The sequence below is a fragment of the Leptopilina heterotoma genome, unplaced genomic scaffold, assembly GCF_015476425.1.
Source record: "Leptopilina heterotoma isolate Lh14 unplaced genomic scaffold, ASM1547642v1 Lhet_135, whole genome shotgun sequence".
NCBI classification, from domain to species: Eukaryota; Metazoa; Arthropoda; class Insecta; order Hymenoptera; family Figitidae; genus Leptopilina; species Leptopilina heterotoma.
Genome location: NW_025110854.1, coordinates 1,259,042 through 1,275,483, shown reverse-complemented (window position 1 = coordinate 1,275,483; position 16,442 = coordinate 1,259,042). Strand labels below are relative to the sequence as shown.

Here is a 16,442-nt window from a genome sequence, read left to right as displayed (position 1 = left end):
TGGAAATACTTCTATTCAGGAATCTAAAGTTTTCTACTTCTCTCATTATGGTGAAGGTTTTACTTGTATCAAAATCGATTTTGTACATGATCAGTTTTTCTAAGCAAAATTTGATAATCCTTTCTTTCTATAATGAGTCTTCCTTTTTCGGATATACTGTCAAAATTCATTGCAACGATTTTGATACAAACTACAATCTTTGAATAACTGTCGTGCGTCTAATTTTAACAAAACTTTAAAAAAAAAGTCTGTAAAAACAATGGTGGTTGGGCATCTCTCTTTTTCTGTAGAAACTGTGAAACATCGACCAATCCTGACTGTAGCGCCGGCAAATACAACTGTCTTAATTGGAGGCAACGCTACTATGAACTGTCAAGTACTTTCGGATGCTCATCGTCATCTCGAGTGGTATCACGGCTACCATACTGATCTTGAAAACATCATCAAAACCAACCAAAGCTTGCGGGTCGAGGTTAAGGTGGGCTTGCAGTTCTATCTGCATCTGCATGAAACTCGTGTTCTCTTTACAGCTTTTCATCTTGCTTCTATTAATATAATCCACTTACTAACCTTTTTCTTGCTGCACGATCCTTAGCTAACAAATACCATCAAGCTTAATCTGTAAATTTTTCCTTTTCTAAAGACTTACTCTCATCTTCCAAAAGATCCTTTTTTCTTTAAAAAATTCCCTTAATTGAATTTCAAAGTTGATGCGATTTTTCCATTGGAGAATTTTTAGAACACCTTTGAAAAAGAAACATCTTTAATGTTACTTGCAATGTTGCAACAAAAAAATAAATCACGATAATAAAAAAGGTAATCAACTTTGAGAATTTATTAGTTCTTTCTTTTAATAAAAAATCATTTGAAACAAGGGACTAAAATTCGCAACGTTTGAAACACGAATATAATAAAATAATAAAACGTATATTTACTTTGATTTTATTATTTGGAGCCTAACTGTACACATCAAAATTGAAGAATTCACTTAAGAAAAATTCTTTTTCAATTTCAGCCTCATAATGAAACATTTTTAAAGTAACAACTAGATGCCTCATTTTATTTGTTCCAAATAAACATTTTATTTTTGTCAAATAAAATGTTTTTATTTAAAACAAATTTATATTGTTTAGATTAGATTACTATAAGTAAAGTTTGTTTTACTTAATTAATATTTGTTTGATTTAGATAAACATTTGGTTCAGTTTAATAAATTTAGCGTTCGAAGAAAAAATTTAGTCATCTAAAACAAATCTTTTGTTGAACCAAATAAATATTTTGTTAACTGTTAAATAAATATTGTAAAATAAATATTAAATTGTTTTAAATAAATATATGGTTCAGTTTAATAAATTTAGCGTTCGAAAAAAAATTTAGTCATCTGAAACAAAGTTTTTGTTAAACCAAACAAATATTTTGTAAACTGTAAAGTAATGTATTTATATTTGGTTGATTTAATTAAAAATTGATTGTTCTTAACAAATTTTTCTCTGAGTGTTCAACCGAAGTAAATTTTAATAAAATCTTAAAACGTAGCAAAATTTACTCCGGATATAGTAAAAGTTTCACTTTTTAAATAATTATAGTTACCCTTTATTTTTTCCTTGTAGTAATTTATTCCCAATTTGTAATTATTAACCATCTGAAATGAAATAATACATATAGTTTATAAATAAAAAGAAATAATTTTTATTATAAATATGCGCATGTGTTATTTTAAATGAACCAATCAATACCAAATGGCACTCAATAAGCAGTAAATAAGAAACTTGGTACTGATTTTCAATTTTACTAACAAAAAATCTGATATTTGAATTTTTGTTATCAAAGAATTCCGAGTTTTAAGATTATTTTTAACTCAACAAAATCTAATTATTTAATTTCTTATGACAAAAAATTCTGATTGGAACATTTTTTTGGCCCAAACAATCCGATAATTGAATTTTTTGTGACAAACAATTCGACAATTGAATTTCTTGGACTAAAAATCCGATAATTCAATTTTTTGTGACAAACAATTCGACAATTAAATTTCTTGGGACTAAAAATCCGATAATTGAATTTTTTGGGACAAACAATCCGATAATTAAATTTCTTGGGATTAAAAATCCGATAATTGAATTTTTTCCAACAAAAAAAAAAAAACGATAATTGAATTTGAGTCTAAACATAAAAATTATTTATAGAATGGAATGGACCACAATCCAGAAGTTTTGACTCTCATCAACGTGACCGAGAAGGACGAGGGTTGGTACACTTGCATTGCACAAAACACGCTCGGCGAAACTTTTAGCAGCGCCTATCTCCGAGTTGTCGACTGTACGTATATTTCAACTCAAGTATTTTCAATAAAAATCTCTGTCATTTTAGACAAAATTAATTACTATTAGATTAGAATTTACTTGTAAATTTTCGAACAAATGCAGTAATTAGAAGAAGTCTGTAAGAAAGAAAAAGCACTAAATGTCAAAGAAATCTAAACAATGTATCGTTTCTGATTATATAGCTTTGGAGGAAGAAATACGAGTTCCCTTGACCGCAAGATCACAATCGTTGCTGGTAAATGTTCTTGCCGCAGTGCTCATTGTATTCTTTGCATTTGGAGGTATTGTGGTTGGCTACATTTACCACAGACTCAAGAGGGAGAAAATGAAAAAATTACTGGCAATCGAGACAGCGAGAGCTGCCGTTGTTACACAATGGACGAAAAAAGTGATCGTTGAGAAGCAAAATCTCGTTAATGCTCAGAACGTTCAGGAACCACTTTTAATGCCCGTTGTTAAAATCGAAAAACAAAAATCAACCGTAACAACCGAGGACAGTAATGGTGGAAGTATCTCCGAATATGAACTTCCACTCGACAGCGCTTGGGAATTGCCACGAGAGCATTTGGCACTCGGCAATACTCTCGGTGAAGGTGCTTTCGGCAAAGTCGTCAGGGCTCAAACAAATACCGGAAAACCCGGAATTCCCAGCATTGTGGCTGTTAAAATGCTCAAAGGTAATATATTCTATTCTGCACTCTGCCAATAATTTAGTAATTCTCTGTTAACACATTTACTAGTCATTTAATCCCAAGAGACCGATTTTTTGGCTCAAATTTAAGCTTGGTACTGCAGCCAGAGAAAAATTTTATTTCAACCAAATAGAATTTATTTTGACTTAAATAAAAGTACCTATATTTGTCTCAGAGCCTGCTAAATTAATTATTTGAACTAAATGCAATTTACTTGAAACAAAATAAAAAGTTTAGTAGGCTCTGAGTCAAATATATTTTTTTCCGGTCGTGTTTTGTGTCCTCTTTCAGAATCTACAAGAAAATAATTGAATCCCTATAAAAAATGTTATTATTTACATTATTATTTATGAAAATATTCAAATGCTTGTGTAGAATATTATCAAAAATTGTTTTAAGTAATTGAATTCATTTGGAAAATTTTATTATTCAAATTTTTGAAAATAATTGAATTTCGGACAAGAATTTTGTTATTTATAAAGATAATTGAATTTTTGACGAGAATTTAAAAAATTTATTTGAACTTAATTGAATTTTCACGAATAATTTCATTACTTTTGAAAATAATTGAATTTCTGCAATTGTAACTTATTCAAAAATATTTTCATCATTTAATTTCAATTATTATTTTCTAGAATTTTCACCTAAAATTCTTTGTTAAATCAATTATTTTTAATAATTTTTATTTTTTTTAAAACTTTTTCAAAAGAATTAATTCTACAAATTTTTTATTTAAAAGTATAAAAAATTCAGTCTTTTAAAGATTTTAATTTGAAACCTTTTCAAAGTTCAATTATTGCTAAAAATTGTAATTATTTTTTATTTTTCCAAAATTCAATTATTATCTAATAATATAATTTAACTGAAATTAATGTTTAAATCAATTTTTATTAGTGAATTCTACAAGAATTTAATTATTTAAACACAAAAATAAATAATTTATTAAATAACTGAATGAATGATTCTTAAAACTGAATTCTTATAAAAAATGTTATTAACAAATTTTAAAATAATTGAATTCTTTCGACGAATTTTAATAGAATTTTTAAGAATAATTGAATTTCTGTAAATAATTTTATTACTTTTGAAAATAATAGAATTCTTGTGATTGATATTATTTATAAAGATATTTTGAATTTTCCGATGAATTTTATTAAAATTCCTGAAAATAATTAAATTTCTGGGAGATTTTTGATATTTATCAATATAATTGAATTTTTCCAAAGAATTGCCTTTAAATTTTTGAAATAATATTAAATATATTTTAAAAAATTCAACTAATTTCAATAGAATTGAAATAAAAATTTTTCAAAAAAATTACTTCAATAATAATAAATAAATAATAATTTTATTATAGTCCTTGAAGAATTAAATTATTTAAAAGAAACTATTGTCAGAAATGGAAAAAATTGAAGGTTTTTCTATAGAATCCGTGGCAATTTCATAGTTTATGAGGCAAACGAAAAAGACACCATTCAGAATTTTCTTATGAATTGCTAAAAATTAAATATTTTTCCAGTACTTTTAATAAAAATCCCTGACTTTTCCCTGACCTGTGGCAACCCTGTTTATGCAAAAAAAAATCTTGCAGATTCTGAGAGAGGACACAAAAATTTATAAGAAACATTCAGTTCTAATTTTAAAAAAAAATATCCTCTCGTTAAACGGAAAGTTGTTAAATTTAGGACATAAAAAGGACTTTTGGATCTAAGAGGATTAGAACCAAATTAATTGAAACGAAATTCATTAAAACAAAATTTCTTTTTCACAGAGGGTCATACAGATTCAGAAATGATGGACCTAGTATCCGAGATGGAAATGATGAAAATGATCGGCAAACACGTGAACATAATAAACCTCCTGGGAGCATGTACTCAAGGAGGACCACTTTACGTTGTCGTTGAATTTGCACCGCATGGAAATCTTCGAGACTTCCTGCGCGATCACCGACCGTCGTCAGGCTACGAGCTCACGATAAGTGATGACCAAAAAGAAAAGAAGACATTAACGCAAAAGGATTTGGTATCATTCGCCTATCAAGTGGCGCGTGGAATGGAGTACCTGGCGAGTCGGAGGTGTATACACAGAGATTTGGCAGCGAGAAATGTTCTTGTCAGTGAGGAATATGTCTTAAAGATCGCTGACTTTGGTCTCGCGCGAGATATTCATTGTCACGACTACTATCGAAAGACGACGGATGGCAGGTTGCCAGTCAAATGGATGGCACCAGAAGCTCTCTTTCATCGAATCTATACCACACAGTCCGACGTGTAAGTACACAAATTATTCAGAATTAGATCTGACGCTTCCACTCATATTCTCACACACACACACACACAGACACATTCTTTTATTTTCAAATACTAAAGAAAATAGACTTTTGCAATAAATCATCTTCAGTTAAGAGACATGTTGCCTGGCGCAATAAAATAAGAGTTCAAAGGGGGAATTTATTTCTTCCAAGAAGTAAATAAGGAAGAAAATAAATTAAAAGTAACTCAATAAAGTCATTCAAAGTGTCATGTATTTACAATTAATAGAGAATTATTTGATTTATACTTAGAGACACAACATTTATTTTAATAATTTTTCTTTACAGCTGGTCGTACGGAATTCTGTTGTGGGAAATAATGACACTTGGAGGTACGCCCTATCCCTCAGTACCGTCAGTAGAAAAGTTGTTCCAATTATTGAGGACGGGTCACCGAATGGAGAAGCCACCCTGTTGTTCGATCGAAATGTAAGATTCTGAATTTATTTTTCCTTCACATTCACAATGTACACACAAACCTGATCTGCATAAATTCGTTCTAATCAGCATCAAGATCATTTTAACGATTCTACTTACTTTACTTACTTCACTCTACGTTTATTTTTTTAGTTCTATTTTTTTATTTTTTTTTCCTTTATTTTCCTTAAGGGTATTTGAACCATTATTACGTCACAGTTTGAGAACACATGCTTTACACAAACTGTGACGTATGGTTCAAATGATCTTAAGAGAAAAACAAAGTCCTTTAAGTTCATTTACTCGATTTTAGACTTAGTAGAACAATCATCTTCTCTTGATATTTAACTTCTTTATTCAACAATAAATTTTTTTTTGTAATTAATAATAAAATCAAAAATATAATACAATACAATTAACTCTTATAATATAGCTCAAAATCAAATTTTTTTCTAGATACATGCTCATGAGGGACTGTTGGAGTTACCAACCAAACGAGAGACCAATGTTTGGAGAATTGGTTGAAGATCTCGATAGGATATTAACCATAACTACAAACGAGGTAATTATAAACATGAAGTTTATTTACAACAAGATTTTACAAGTTTGTCAAATTTTTATTTAACCGCAAATAGCGACTAAACCTAAATTCTATATGTTTATTAAGTATTCAAATTAAACTTTAGAATTAACATTCAATAAAATTAACCAATATTCTGAAACGCATGAAAATTTCCAACATTTTACTTATAAATAATTTTTGTGGCGCCTAATTCCAAATTATCGAATAATCGAATTTTATTACAAAATATTGCACTGAGAAAACGATTTATTTGATTCAAGCAAATTTTGTTTAAATCAAACTTAAAATATCTTTGCTATACAGTCAATCATATTTAAGTTTTATTGAAACATATTTTTTGGTTCATTTAAAGAATTAATATATTTAATTCAAACATAAGTTAAATACTAAGTTATGGTTGATTTTAAATTATTTATAATCAACTTTTAAGTTTGAATCAAACATAAAGTTTTTAAATATAATTTTTGTTTCAATCCACACAAAAATATATTTAAATTAAACATAATTATTCAAACAAATAATATTTTTGAATCAAAGCAGTAGATTTTTTCTATAATATATTGAGATTAAGCTTACAAACTAATTTTAATTAAGCAAAATGACTTAAAATTATTTTTCTATTTGAATTAAGTATACTGTTAAAAAAAATTGTAAATTTACAATACTTTAATACAAAAAGTGATTGAAAATTTACAAATTTTGTATATGAAATAATTTCAAAAACGCGTGTTTGAAAGATTTGTAAATTTACAATATTTTCAAACAGAAGTGTTTGAAATTTTCAAAAATTTTTGTATGGATTAACTTCAAATACATATGTTTGAAAGATTTGTAAATTTACAATATTTTCAAACAAAAGTGTTTGAAATTTTCAAAAATTTTTGTATGGATTAACTTCAAATACATATGTTTGAAAAATTTGTAAATTTACAATATTTTCAAACAAAAGTGTTTGAAATTTTCAAAAATTTTGTATGGATTAACTTCAAATACATAAGTTTGAAAAATATATGTAAATTTACTACCTTTTCATAAAAAAGTGTTTGAAAAATTTATGTGTAAAATAATTCAATACACATATGTTTTAAAATATTGAAAGTAAATTTACAACTTTTTCATTGAAAAGTACTTAATTAAAATTTTTTTGAGTTTTTATACGAAATTGCTTAAAACATATGTGTTTAATAATTCTCTAAATTAGTTTAAAACATTATTTATAAGTAAATACATTTTCAAATGTTGAAATAACTAAAATTTTTTTTAATCAGTTTAATTAGTTTAATTTGCCAAAACTTGTTAAGAGAATAAAACATTTTGGATGATATAATATAATTAATTAATATAGTTAGATATTTTGTACAGATTAAAATTTAAAAACTGATAAATTAAATAGAAAAATATTTTTCCATAAAAAATCTGCTGTTCATAAAGTATTGTTTAAATATTTCTGAAACATCTTAATACATATCATAAATTTAACAGAAACGTGAAGAGAAAAAAAGTAAAGAATACAAGAATCGGTTGGTGAAGAATTTTAAAGATATTGAATCTTTAGAAATTTAGAAGAAGTCAAAAAAAGGGAATGGTCCACATGTTTCTCACTACTGATACTTTGCAAGAGATTTTCATAGCCTCCCTTGGTCGAGCGCGTCTAGGCGCAGCTCCCAAGGTTGATGGCTCCATACAAGACACACTATACACAGACAACACTATATACGACTAAGGGTTCAAATCGTAGTGTCGAATTTCCGTAAAAATGCCAATAAAACTTTTTTTTTAATTAATTTACATTTATTGTAACATATCAAAACACAATATAAACAGTTTAGATTTTTCATTTAAATATTTAAATCGTTTTGGTATTTCAAACAGATTTGTTTGAAATTTCAAACAAAACTGTTTGAAGTTTCAAACAAAACTATTTGAAATTTCATTCAAACACTTTGTATTAATTTTCCAAAGAATAATTTGAAAATTTTAAAGAAATGTGTTTTAAAATTTAATAAGAAAATTTGTATTAAATTTAAAAATGTGTGTTGTAGTTTTTCAAAATTGTATATGATAATTGCTTCAAACATTTTTGTATAAAATTTGGAACAAAAATTTTTAACAGTGTATAATGTTTTCTCAGTGTGGTTTTCATATTTAAAAAACTAAGTTTTAACCAAGGAATATATTATATTTCGAATATTCGATCTTTTAAACATTCAAAACTTTAGAGAACTAATTTTTTACCGAAATTTTACAATGCATAATCTGTATTTAAGCAAAGTTTTATTTAACTAAATTTCTACTTAACAGAACATCTGAAAAAATTAATATATATTTTAAATAAAATTACACTTGTCAGAATTCTCATTTAACAGAATTTTGAATGAGCCGAATTTTTATGTCAGAATTTCCTTTTTCTCTGAATATTCTCATTTGCTCAAATTTTTCATTCACAAATTGTCATTTAGTAGAATAATTCTTAAAACAAAGAAACATTCAAATACTACTTTTAAATTTGAACATTTATAAAATTTTAAGAAAATTATGATTAATTTTTGAATTTACACCGAATTTTCCAACTGCTATTTATTTGTCCATTTAAAAAATTCCTGAAAATATATAATAAGAAATATTATTTTTCTGTGTAATAAAAAGTCAACCATTTAAAAATCCGGCTGAGAAAAAATTGTATCATTATTTATTTTATAATTTTTTGTATTATTTATTATATTATTTATTTTATTAAATAAAAAAAATTACAATTTTTCTGAATTAATTTGTTTAAATAAAAATTTTATCGATAATAATTTATAGTTAAGTAGAAGTTTTGTAAAAAATAAAAATTAGCTTCCACAAAAATTTTAAATTGTAAAATTTCGGTAAACCAATTAATTCTACTTTACAAACATCAACAATTAAATAGAAATTTGATAATTCTGAATTATAGGCAATAAAAAAATTATTAAATTAAATAAACAATACCACGTGAAACGATTGAATAAAAATTGTAATTTTTTGGGATCGGCTTGAAACTCTGCCTTTAGAATTAAACCAAACTCTAAATTTGTGCAATAAAATCCTAAAATATAAACTTTTTTAAAAATTAGTTGTGAATCACTTTTATATTTAAATATTTTTTAGGAAAATATCTCAGCCTTTTAAAAAAAAATGTTTAAAAAATGAAAAAGGGTAATTTTTGTTAAAATTCAAAAATTAGATTTATTTTTAAAAGAAGAAGAGTGTGAACCCTTTTTGGAGAAAGATTTTTGGATTTGAAAAGTACACAAAAAATGCTTTAAAATTTATTAAATAAAAATTAAAATTCTTTAATTTTTGTAGAAGTTAAACCAATGTGAATATAACAATGTCCATTAACATAATATAATTGTTCCGATTAGATCAGTTCACGTAGAATTGTTCAAATCAAATAAGAAAAATATTCATTCTGTCCCCAATTTTCTGCTAAATTCAATGTCATTTCGCACTGTCAATTTGATTCTAACTATTAAAATTAAATACTAAATTAATAGATATTAAATATTAAATTTTTCTTTATTTTAAATATTTAGTATTAAACAAGACTCTAAATTTGTGTTTCAGGAATACCTCGACCTGGGACTTCCACAACTCGACACACCACCATCAAGTCAAGAATCAAGCGAAGCTGATGATGATGACGACGATGACGATGGCCAAGAAACATTTTCCTACTTGTTGTGAGAATTATAAAAGTCGAATTGTGAAAATATTCTAAAAAACGTTAAAATCTAAAAACCTTCATTATCCCAACGAGAGAAAAAACTGAAAAGGATGAAACTATCGAACAAAAAAAGAAGGAAAATCAATTAGCCATCCAACTATCAATTCTGATAAGTTAGGACAATTAATGCTAATTAATTAATCGACTGACATAATGAACACGCCAAATAATACAAATCAGTATTGTCCATTAGCGCGTACTTTATAATAAATTTAAGAGCATTATGCGAATAGGAGAAAAAATAATATTGTACTATTAGGAACAAAAAGAACAAATTTTTTTCCAACAATAATGAAAAATTTTGTAAATTTTTTACTTAAAAAAAATATTGTGCCATGACAAAGTGCCTTTTTAAATACAAAAAAGGCAATTTTTTCGTAAAAATTAAAATTTTGTAAACATTTTTGTAAAATTAAATTAACTATTTTTCTATTTAATGTTTTTTGGTAAACATTTTAATTTTCTCAAAAGAAAGAAAACAAAATTTGGAGTGGAATACAATTTTATATAAATCGCAGTTACCATTCCTTTACCTCGTGTATTATCGAAATTATTAATATTGTAAATTTATTATTGTAAATTTGAAAAATCATATGACAATGAAATACTGCGTTTCCACCTAGTCAATTTATACTCAAGATTTTTGTACATTGATAGATTATAATATGTCTATATTAGAAAATAGAAATGTGAGAGTTCTACCGTGAGTAGATATAGTTGTTTATTGTTAATTTTTCTGTATTGTTTCCGTTGTTGTGAAAATTATAAAAAAGGTGATGTAATTAGAAAAGCGATTGTTAAAGATAGGTACTTCAGTATAAGGAATTTGTAAATATCCCGTCCTAAGAATGGAAATAAATTGCTTCGAGACAGCAAAACTTGGCCAAAAAGTTTACGGAAACGTATTCAGTCTGTCTAACAGTGAATCAAATTCAAAAATCATATTTAATATGACATTCAAAATTTATTTATTATTTTATGCATAATTTTTCAGTCAAAAATTTTTATATTTTTTCTAAATTAAATTATTTAATATATGTCTCTAAAGATACGAACGTTCAAATGAACGATTATTTTTTTAGTATTTTCAAATTAAAAATCAAATCTGAATTTCGATAGAAAAAATTTTCTTTGTTAGTTTAAAAAATTAATTCCTCTCTATAAAATTATAAATATTTATTTCATTTTTCATTTTTTTCTAGTAATTTTAAAAACTATTTAAATAGAAAGAAATATTCGTTCATTTGAAAGTTCAAAACTTTAGGAAAATTTTAATATCGAATATTTTAAGTATTAGAACTTTCATAAAACTTAGTATTTTGATAATAAACTAAAATTTATTTTTATATAAAATTCAAATTTCTACAAAAAAAAAAAGAAAAAGAAAATAAAATGAAAAAATTTTCCACTGTTAAACCGACTATTAAATAACCGCATGTAAAACTTATGTGTAAGAATTTTATTTAAAAGAAAAATGTATAAATAGATTTGTAAGCAAAACGTTTAGAGGTAGATATTTATTCTGTGTAAAATAATTATTGATTATTTGTATTTTGAAAACCTTTTTTTACCCATAATTTAAGATTATTGTTGAATTATTGACGATTACAAAGAGCTAATATCTTATTTCGACAAACATATTCTCTTTAACAAAGAAATAAAAGTTTTGTATAAAAGTTTATTCCAATTGTATTATTATACGTATTTGACGGAAAGAGAAAAATTAAGGCTAGTTTAAACAACATTGTAAATAGTAATAATAGTAATAATAATAATATTTTGTGCATTATTTAAAAAGCTATCAAGGAGTAATCAACATTCAAAATGTAGCCAGTAAACCAGCATTTATATATATAATATGTAAAAAGGAATATTGTCCATGAAAAATAATTGTAACCCAAGTTCAAACTCCAATAAACCAAATTTATATACTCAATTTGTGTATAGTATTTTAACCCATCCTTAAAAAAAAGAAAGTGGAAAAATTTTATTTCCACGGATTTAAAATTTTAATGAAAATAATAAATTATAATGTTCAGTGAAACAAGTAAAAAGCAATATTAAAAACAAATTCATAAATTAATGATTAATCAAGTAAAATTTGCAACAACATAGTGATGACCTAAAGATAAGTAAAGCTAATATAATAAAATATTTTTCCACTTATGTTAGTGTCAGGTTTTAATGCCGCAAATAAAATGCCTGCACGCAATTATTTTTCAATTTTCATGCATCTGAAATTTTCACTTAAATTTCCTTTAAATTCAATTGTGCTCAATTAAATATTAAGAAATTTCAATAATTCAGAAGTTTTTAAATTAAATAACGTATATATAATATTCAAACATTCAACTAATTTTAATAAAAATTTCAACTAAAATATTCAAAAAACTAATTTTTTTCAGAATTTTTAATTAAAGTTACTCAAAAGTCAAATTTTTAAAAATTTTAATTTGAAATCTTTTGAAATTTAATTATTTCTAACATTTTTTTTACTATAACTATTACAATATTCAATTGTTTTCAAGAATTTTTATTAGAATTCTAGAGAGTTCGTTTATAAATACAAAATTTCAGCCCTCTAAGTCAAAATGGCGGAGTTTGAAAGGGGAGTAGTAGTACACTGTATTAGTACACTGAAAAAGAAATTTATTTGATTCAAATAACCGATTAATTGTCTATTATCAATTAAATATTTAATTGAATAAAATAATATTTATTGGAGTCAATTAAATGGTATTTGCTTCAAATACTGAAATTATTGGTTCAAATACAATTTAATAGACTCCAATAAATAATATTTGATTAAAGTAAATATTTAATTGATAATATAATAGTCAATTCATCGGTTATTTGTATCAATTACATTTTTTTAGTGTGAAATTCAAAAATAATACATATTTTATAAATGTTATCACTACGTTGTTACACTTCCTTTCCTGTTTGAACATTATGTTAATCTTTTACCCCTTTCACTTAAAAAAATATGATGTAATAAATTATTATTCTTTTAAAGATAGAATTTTGACAAAATATTCAAAAATTTATAGGTTTTAAGAATAATATTTAAAAAGATTTTAATTTATTACACTAGGTGTGACAGTGAAAAAAACTTTAAATCGGATCTATCCTAACTTGTTCGTCTTTAAAAACTAAAAATAAAATGGAATGCATTCAATCACTGAAATACCCCCAAAATTTTATTTTAGAGCTAAAAAAACTTTTTTTTGACGTTAATGTATAAAATAGCTTTTAACTTTGTCATTTTTGGTCGAAACTCAATGATTTTTTTATTATTATAATTTTTCAACTTCAAATTCAATTATCGGCCCTAATTTCAGAAGAAATATTTTTTTCTGATAATGGTTTTAAAGAGTATTTGATTCTGCATCGAATGAGATTTTTTTAACAGGATTCGTTAAAAATTAGTCGAGTATAATTATAGTTTTTGTTGTGATGGTCAAAAAAACTAGGGTCAAAAAAACCCTTTTCTTTATCAGTAAAATAAAAAAAATTTATTGAGTTTGAACCAAAAATGACAAAGTTACAAGCTATTTTATGCATTAACGTCAAAAAACGGTTTTTTAGCTCTAAAATAAAATTTTGGGGGTATTTCAGTGATTGAATGCATTCCATTTTATTTTTAGTTTTTAAAGACGAACAAGTTAGGAAAAGTTCGATTTAAAGTTTTTTTACTTTTTTATTTTTTGTAACACTATTTTGTGAAGAAAGGAGTCATGAACTGGCTCAAACAAGAAAGGGAATAAAAATAGTGAATAAATAAACAGACTCACTGGTCGTTGGGCGATGGTTCCGGTATCATCGCACTTCCTCCAGAAGAATGGACCACTCACGAAGATTCTTGGCAGTTGAAAAAGTACATCACTTTAAATGTACGTAAATTTCCAGAGAGATCACTTCACTTCTACATTCTTCCAGTTCTGTAGACTGTTCAATGGGAATGATGAAAGCAATCTGAAAGAATAAAGGAATCACAAAAGTAAATAGTTTAAAAATTATAATTTGACTCCATAATAAAAATAATTAAAAATGAAATTAAAATGACTCCATAATATTGAAGACAAGAGAAACTTACTAATCCCAAATTACCTACGTCGACGAGAAATGGTGTTGCTTCTCTTCTCGACATCTTTTTCATTTGCTATGAAGATGAAGTAGTAAAGACACCGTACAGTCAGCCGCTTTTCATTTTCAGCAGACTCGATCATTTATCCTTGGAATCATTTTGAATTTTGTACTTTTTATGTAGGTAGAACATCGCCACAATTTAAGGATAAGTTTACTGCAAAAAATTTACACATTTATAAATTTTTATTGAAACCTAATTGAGTCTTCATACAATTGTTTATAAACTTTTAAACAATCAACTCAATGCAGCATTAAAATATAGTTTTGACATTAAAAATAACAAATGTAGGACTTCTACAAACCACAAAAAACTCTACACTATTAAAAATAACGTTCCTAATATCAAAACAATTATTAAACTTTTCGTAAACGAAAAAATAATTAAAATCTAAAACCAAAAAAATGTTGATTTTAAAACAAACAAAAAAATACACATACGTAGTAAAAAAAGTTTTAACTTCAGACTATTTTTTAGGCTGAATCTAAGGTGTAAAAAAGGCTTACCCAGGCGCGAGCTGACAGTGAGTTCAGGCTTTACGAAGCTTGATTGAGACTTGGTCAGTATTGGTTGAAGATTGGTGGGACAGCGAAAGCAAGGCTACTTGAGTCCGGAATAGTAACATCGATGTAAACCTGACGCTCAGTCTTTGTTGAAGACTGGCGTTCAATCTTCAATCAATGCTGCGGAAACCGAAAGCAGGACTGAACAAGACTGCTTCCACTGTTACCAAATTTACACGCTTCTCACGCGTTCATTCAATATAACGTGAATATATTAATTATTATTATTAATAATAAACAGTATTGTTATTAATATATATGTATTTACATATTTAATGACAATAAGTTATTATTATAATAATTATATTATTTTCATATAAATATTATATGACTAACAATAAATGTCATTTAACATAATAATATTGAAAAATAATTTTAGCAAAAAAAAAACACAATTTGTGATAATTTGTACATTTTTTAACTTCATATTTGACAGACTTTTAATATTATTTACAAACAAGTTCACAAGTTTTTATTCACAACACTTATTAATTATACAGATTAAATAGTAATTTTATTATTTTATGTAACCGCTTATAATGAAAAAATCCGCTCGCATGTGGGATCGAACTCACGTCCCCCCGCCCCAAACGCATTCCGGAAGTCCTAGACGCAACCACTTAAGGGCATCCGGGAAAAATTGAGCCCAAAAAGTGTTTTCCCGCGTGTCGTCTCACTCCTAAATAATTAGAGATATTTAGTTCGGATTTATCATGATAATTAGGGGAATTCATGGTGATAAAGAATATTCTCGAAAATTGCAAGTAATTTTTGAAATAAATATTGAAAAACGAAATTACAAAAGTTGGATTTTGGGCGAAAGAGAGAGACAATATGGCGGCGAGACACAGACAAGTGGATCTATGTGTCAGTGGTCAAGGAGGTGGCGCCAATTCTCGGAAGTGGTCGCGACTCGAACTGAGGAAATGTATTAATCTCAAAATACTCCACTTTCAATCGTTAATAAAATAATTTCCTCGCAAAATTATTGCAAAAACGGAGAGGGCCGCTTCTCGGAGAGTCTTCCTCTATCACCCCTCCAAATATGAACCCGAAATATTTTATCCTCTCAAAATGAGACGTCTATACTGAACCGTGAAAAACCCCCTTTTTCCGTATATTTAAACAATTTTTTTCAATAATTATTTATCAAAATTTCTCTAAAATCCGAGAGAACCGCTGGTCCCAGAGCATTTCTCTATATTTACCAAAAAATCCCGACTCAAAATATTCTTTTCTTTTTAAATGAGATGTCTATCACGAAACCAGTATTATTTCCCGGATGCCCTTAATCCGCACGGCCACTGAGTCTCGATGAGACCTCGGGCTAATGTAATATATTAATGCCAGTGCCGTATACTTTGTTACTTATAAGGGCAAAGTGAAAACTATGACTAAAAATTTTACACATACTAATCCTGAATTATTTTAATTATTAAAAATGAATATTAAATAATTCATAATAAAATTGTAAAAATTACAAAATTCAACTTTTAAAACATTTTACAATTAAAAATATTTAATGGATAATTTAATAAACATCGATAAATAATTGATATTTTTTATTATTCAGTAACAAAATTATTAACATTTATTATTAGATATATTAATAATATATTATGTAAATAAATATAATTTGGAATAATAATGAATT

General features: G+C 26.0%; 1 protein-coding gene and 1 long non-coding RNA gene across 3 annotated transcripts in view; one reads left to right on the top strand and one right to left on the bottom strand.

The window, feature by feature from the left end:
• LOC122497644 (fibroblast growth factor receptor homolog 1-like) overlaps positions 1 to 10,403 on the top strand; it is an 85,908-nt gene extending 75,505 nt beyond the window's left edge. The window contains exons 6-12 of one of the 2 annotated variants that reach the window (XM_043604887.1): positions 291 to 478; positions 2,187 to 2,319; positions 2,507 to 3,001; positions 4,788 to 5,286; positions 5,616 to 5,756; positions 6,201 to 6,306; positions 9,919 to 10,403. In XM_043604887.1, the coding sequence (XP_043460822.1) occupies positions 291 to 478; positions 2,187 to 2,319; positions 2,507 to 3,001; positions 4,788 to 5,286; positions 5,616 to 5,756; positions 6,201 to 6,306; positions 9,919 to 10,038 (1,682 nt within the window). In that variant the 3' untranslated portion in view covers positions 10,039 to 10,403. The remainder of the gene's footprint in view (positions 1 to 290; positions 479 to 2,186; positions 2,320 to 2,506; positions 3,002 to 4,787; positions 5,287 to 5,615; positions 5,757 to 6,200; positions 6,307 to 9,918) is intronic. The other variant, XM_043604888.1, reaches the window with a different exon arrangement.
• Positions 10,404 to 13,878: 3,475 nt separating this feature from the next.
• On the bottom strand, positions 13,879 to 14,875 carry LOC122497657. The gene is made up of 3 exons (XR_006301148.1): positions 14,732 to 14,875; positions 14,175 to 14,381; positions 13,879 to 14,053 (listed from the first exon to the last, which is right to left on the bottom strand). It is a non-coding gene; the product is annotated as an uncharacterized LOC122497657 (long non-coding RNA).
• Between the last annotated feature and the right edge of the window lie 1,567 nt (positions 14,876 to 16,442).